The sequence below is a fragment of the Tachysurus vachellii genome, chromosome 24 (assembly GCF_030014155.1).
Source record: "Tachysurus vachellii isolate PV-2020 chromosome 24, HZAU_Pvac_v1, whole genome shotgun sequence".
Lineage (NCBI taxonomy): Eukaryota > Metazoa > Chordata > Actinopteri > Siluriformes > Bagridae > Tachysurus > Tachysurus vachellii.
In genome coordinates this window covers 16658134-16664248 of record NC_083483.1, presented here as the reverse complement: position 1 = coordinate 16664248, position 6115 = coordinate 16658134, and the positions used below count along the sequence as shown (strand labels likewise).

The window sequence follows — 6115 nt, the reverse complement described above, 5'->3', positions numbered from 1 at the left end:
TCCTGCAGGGTGGTGTTTGTGCTTTTCTGGTTGTCACTAAAGCGATCATCAGAGCTGTAAATTCTCATGTGCAGCTCTGAGGTCAGTGGATTTTAATCAATCTATCTGTTGAGCAAAATCAAAATCAGTGGAGGTGTTGTTTAGTGCAGGAGACAAGATCTAATTAATCTCTTGTTGATTAGACGAGGAAGCCCAGCTGGAGGGTGAGTCACCAGACTGTGGCCCTGCTGATATTATATGACTGAGATGCTGTTTTTTCTCTTTGTCTCAGACAGCAGACATGGTTCTGAAGAAGGAAGCTTAAATTTCCCAAAATCTCAAAATAGGAAATCTCCATTTCCCAAAACTGTGAGCAACACGTCGAGGGTGCAGACTGATGCTTAACTCCCACTATTCTCAACTTTGCTCTACTTTTTCTGTTCATATTTATTACTTCTATCATTCTCTTTTGCTCAGCGGTGATTATAAAGGCTACACGGGGATTCAGGTAAGTCAGACGCTCTACAGACCACACCGTATGAAATAAAATGCCAGAGTGGAAATTTCCTTCAGGTTCCTTCTTGCCACATGATATAAAAGCAGTTACATTTTGAGTTCAGTATCATAGCGGATGCATGAAGGTAGGGCCATGAGTAGGTAAAGCCACACTGCTCGCTTCACAGGAAGACAAATCATTTTGTCATCCGTCATCTTTCTGCAGATTTAGGATCAACGACCCACATAATCCGTGTTTTTGGACCACTTGGGCTGGAGAATGGACTGATCAATATTCCCAAGGTCAACTCGGCACCTACGAGCACCCTGATCAGGATGATTACTGAAGACTAACAAATGAAAACTACTTAAAATAACGCTGTTGATTGACAGATTGTGGATTTCATTTTGAAGGATGAGGGACTTCTTTCAGTTCAGTGCTGGCACCAGTGAGGGAAGTAAAGATCTCATTAAAAACACGGAAAGTGTTAGTGCAGGAGACGTGCTGGAGCTTTGTTGATCTTTTCCTCAAGAAATAGACAAAGACCTTTTTTTGTTTATCTTTCTCTCACATCTGTTTCTTTAAAGATGTAAATGTAAATCTATAGCGAATGCATGACATGTTAACGAGGTAAGAGAGCGTGTCTGTACAATATGCCTCAGTTCTGTAGCTGTGTGGTCAGAACTGAAACCATGCTAGCTGAGCTGCCTGTAAGTGACGTGTGCCAGTGTGTGTGTGTGTGTGTGTGTGTGTGTGTGTGTGTGTGTGTGTGTGAGAGAGAGAATAGTATAGAAGCCTTTATTTTCTCACATATCTATTACAGCACAATTCTTTCTTTGCATATCCTAGCTTTGTATGTTGGGGTCAGAGCCCAGGGTCAGCCATAAAGAAATTCCCTGGCGCTAAGAGCATTAAGGGCCTCACTCAGGGGCCCAACAGTGGCACCTTGGCAGTGCTGGGGCTTGATCGACAACCCAAAGTGGAAATTTGCTTCATGTTCCTTCTTGCCACATGATATAAAGCAGTTACATTTTGACTAGAGTGTCATAGCGGATATATGCATATATGTGTGTGTGTGTGTCAACAATTTCCTCTTGTTGTTGGAAACTTCCGGCTTTCATTAACGCAGGTTTCCAGTTCAGGACAGCGGATGGTGATGTGGAAATCACACACTGTGATGAGAAAAAAGGTGCTGTGACTTTTGTCACTTCCACATCACTTACCACACAAAGCATTGCTTACTGACCGCAGCTCATAAACACCCACCTAGAAATGAGCAGCATTAGGATTACAGTTAATGGATTATGTAATAGAACACTTTGGTGTCTGGTGTTCATACACACAAGTAACGTGTAGTTTGTGTCTTGTGGCTGTGGCTTTTTTAGCCTGATGTAAATAATAAAATAAATATCTCTGACTGTTCTGTAACATGCACAATTTTGTACTAGCTTTGTTCTCAGCTTAAGTTAGCAAAACATGCTAACTGTACTAGCCACATTCCATCATGATCTCTATGCTAACTTCGTCCAAACTTTAGTTTTCTTAATGAAGGTAATATGCAGTATGACAAGATAAAACCACGTTGAAGCCACAGTTATGCATTTTTTTAAATTTCAGTTTAGTCGCTTCAGCGTGTCATAGCAAGTTTGCACATAACTGTGAGAAGACAACAGTTTATTTATCACACTGTGGCTTTCTCACTTTCTTGATAAACTCAGGCGCTCACTGTTGGGCAAGTGTGTAAAAAAGCATCCCCACGTTGTGACTCGCTAGAATTATCGTACAGCAAGCTGTCTGTTAACCCTTACCTGTGTATCACCTACAGACTCATCGTAAATCAGACACCTGCGAAATCTCACGAATGGTATTAACATGATGGAAACAATAATCACTGACAGAACACAACTGCTGGAAAAACTGGTAACATGTCGTGCGTCATTGTACCACAGTCAGCCACTAGAGGTTGTCGAATGTATTTTGACAATACGGTGAATAGTACGAGCATGAACGCTGTTGAAATCTCACGATACACTGCACTATAAGGTAGAATGTCAAAATAATGTACCTACTAGACCAATTCTGAAAGATGTAGAATAAAGTGCTAGTTCCTATTATTCCACTAGGGGGCAAGTAAGCGAAGACATTTAGGCCTGTAAACTCAGCTACTGATGAAATGCGCTAATGATGTCATTTTTCATTCGCAAGCCAAAAAAAAAAATGCTATAATTGAAAATCTCAACACAAAAAAGTTCTAAATTTTCTAATTTGTGTTGTTGCTGTTGTTTTATTGATTGTGTAATATTGCCATATGGGTTCAGAACCCTTTACACCCTGTTAGTACAGTCCAAAATAATGTGCACCCGTACGTGTTACCACCACATCTGCTGGTTGAACCTTTCACACCAGATTTGTTCCCTGCTTTGTGCTGTTCTAGCATCAGTGAGATCAGACTCTGATGTTGGGATGTTGATGAGACTCCAGTTCCAGTTCATTCCAAAAGTGTTCAGTGGTGTTGAGTCAGAGTCAGGGCTCAGTGCAGGACACTCGAGTTCTTCATTCCAACCTCCACATCATGTCTCAGGGGTTTTGTGTACATGTCATGATGGAGCAGAGTTTGGACTCCAGTTTGGAGTTCCAGTGAATGGAAAGTGTACATTTACACACAGAAGACATTCAGTACAAATATGTACTTCTTGCTTTTTGGCATCAGTTTGGAGAAGAAGCACATATGGGAAAATGTCTGCAAACCTTCAGCCTTACAGTGTGTATCTGTTAATGCAGTAATGATAGTGAATTTTGGCCTAGGTAGTGAACAGGGTGCATGGTTTGGAACACGTATACACAAGGGGAGATTATTTATGATAAGGTGTATGTAAATGAAGGTACACTGGGTTAGATGTACAATATTGTCTCTTTTATTGACTACATGATAGCATTACATTCCTGAATATAAAACCACATCATTGGTCTCTGTCAGAGAGACATTACATTTTCGCCACATTGTGATGAAGAAGCATACAGGACGTCTGCACTCCCATTTAAAGGCACTTTAGTCAGCGCTCTGTGTCTGCGATTAGCCGTGTGTGTGGCCACAGGCTGTAGTGACGTCTACTCTTCAGCTACTGTGTAACAGTAAAAATTACCTGCTGTCTTACAATACAACAGTTTTGCAACAAATAACATAAATACCTGAAGAATAAAAATGCATATGTACAAACAGTATATAAATAGATTACTATAATTAGTATAAAAATATAAATAGTGCTTCAAGAAAGTTCTACCTGAGAAAGCAGCAATATACCAATACAATATACCGCGTTATCCAGGATGCATAATACTGATATCAGTTATCATGAAAGCTTAAGATCATCAGTGCCTTTACATCAATAGGATAGAAATGTCCAGAACTGAATGTTCTCTGGAAAGAAAATCCCATAATTCTGTTTTTGAGATTCCACCAAAAAGGTACAATATTGCACTAATAAGGTGTTTGTGATGTTTCACATCAGCACATTTCTAAAAGTGCAAAAATGAGAACCCTTGAGGTCTCTTCAAGCATTGTTCGAGTCCGCACCCTGTAATAGCATATAGTTTCATACATAGGCTTCACACTCTGTCTCTATTTGCTGGTGAACATCTGTCCCATCCTCTACTCAATCAGGAACATGCCAAATCCGGAGTGGTTAAGATCGAGACTCCATCCCTGTGGTGCCACGAAGCCGTGCATCCTGGCATTCAGCCGGGTTCCTTTAACAAGATGAGGAATCACGGTCCAACATTTTTCCACTACATGATTAGATGTTGAAGGCATCTTTGGAAGGTGAAGTGAGCAGGTCAGGAGCTCCTCATTCTTATTATTCTCGAAGGTGACACTGAGGGTTCCTTTACCGCAGCGATGAACGCAGGTCAGGTTCAGCTGAGTGTACAGGAAGTAAGAAGCGTCCCGATTCACCGTCAGCACTCCGTTAGTTGGTTCAAAGCTGTAGCTTGAGCCTATGGTGCTGGAGTTTAAGTATTCGATTGGTTTCCACAGCATACTGGCATTTTTTACTTCACCTGCAGGAAGAAAATCAGGGAGACACTTAGCACGTGCATTTGAGCTCGTCTGCATATCTCTAGATGTGTATAAAAAATTAGTTGGTGGCCCTGATGAGGAAATATTACATAATTTCCTAAAAAATTCTAAAGGAAATATACTAAAGAACTGTAATAAATTATAATACTTTCACTTTGTATGTTTGCATAAAAACTTCAAACATTATGACACATTCCACCAACCCTCCATTGGGTATGTTCTGAAAACCACAAAGAGATAAAAATCTAAAAGTGAGCACTTACCGGTCTGGGGAATAAAATACGCGAAATTCTGCGCCTGAAAGAAACAAAGTGAAAGAGAAAGACATTAATGATCAGATAAAACTAACCACTTTCTCACTGAAAACCATCATTTGCCATTCATTGTTCTCTGAGAACAAACCTCGCCCACACACTCGATAAAACACTGACAACACGTCTAATCACCCAATAATCGATCCCAGCAGTTACACCAAACCCTCAGGCTATAAATCAGTTCATCTCTGTTTGTTTTGCTTCCATCTGATACTGACGTGAATAACAGTGAATGTGGGTAGAAGGTGGTTCACGGTCATTAATAACTGATCGTTTCACCTGAGCTGTTGCACACCTTTACACACTCATTAAGCTTACACATGCTTAACACAGCACACATTAACACACAACAACATTGGCATACTTGGCTAAACTCTACAATGTAATTTACTATATACAGATAATTTAGTAGTGTAATAGTTTTGACTTAATTGAAGAACCTAACAAAATCCTCATCTGTTGTTTTTTTTATTTATTATTAATGTCACAAATGAATATTATTAATATCTGACTATGATTACTCGTGTTGTGTTCCTCAGAAACATCACTGTCACTGACCGAGACAATCAACACCATTATTTATTGAATATGGACCAGGTGTAAATGACAGAACTAAATCCTAAATGTCCCATAAAAGTGTAAGAAGACGTTTATTACAGATAAACAGCCCTTCGTGTCAAGCTTGTTTACATCTGTCAGGTAGTGACACGTGCAGCACAGGGACACGATCACTAACACTATTATTAACACGAGTCACAGGGATCAGGGCTGTGGCAGTTTTCTACACCGCTTAAATCTCTAATTCAGCGGTGTCCAATCTTATCCACCAATAAGATACAAACCAAGCAGAAGCTACACCTGATTGCACCTGTTTAATCAGTTGTTCTTGGCTTTTAGTATAGACTCTGGTGTGGATTCTGCTTGGTTGGAATGAGAACCTGCACCACACCGGCCCTTTGTTGATAAGACTGGACACCAATGCTCTAATTAATAACTCACACCCAAACCCGACACATTCAGTACTCATTCACTTACCTTGTAGGAGGATTCGATCGTTTTCGGAATGTCACTGATTATGGGGCTCTTGATGCCTTCCAGCTGACCGAAAGGAGGCTTCATCTCAGCGCGCAGGTCTTTAATGACCCAGAACCCGAGCGCGAGACCGGACAGCACCATGACGAACAGAATGATAACGGAGCAGAGCAGGAACACGTCCAAGCACCTGCTGCGCTGCCGAGGGACGGGCTGGAG

General features: G+C 40.8%; 1 protein-coding gene across 1 annotated transcript in view; it reads right to left on the bottom strand.

Annotated features, from left to right (window-relative positions):
- Window positions 1–3367: 3367 nt before the first annotated feature.
- The window catches only part of LOC132839805 (uncharacterized), a 3047-nt gene continuing 299 nt past the window's right edge, over window positions 3368–6115 (bottom strand). The window contains exons 1-3 of the mRNA XM_060860979.1: window positions 5900–6115; window positions 4814–4847; window positions 3368–4531 (exon numbers count right to left, since the gene is read on the bottom strand). The exon at window positions 5900–6115 is cut by the window's right edge and continues 299 nt beyond it. Of these exons, the coding sequence (XP_060716962.1) occupies window positions 4125–4531; window positions 4814–4847; window positions 5900–6115 (657 nt within the window). The 3' untranslated portion in view covers window positions 3368–4124. The remainder of the gene's footprint in view (window positions 4532–4813; window positions 4848–5899) is intronic.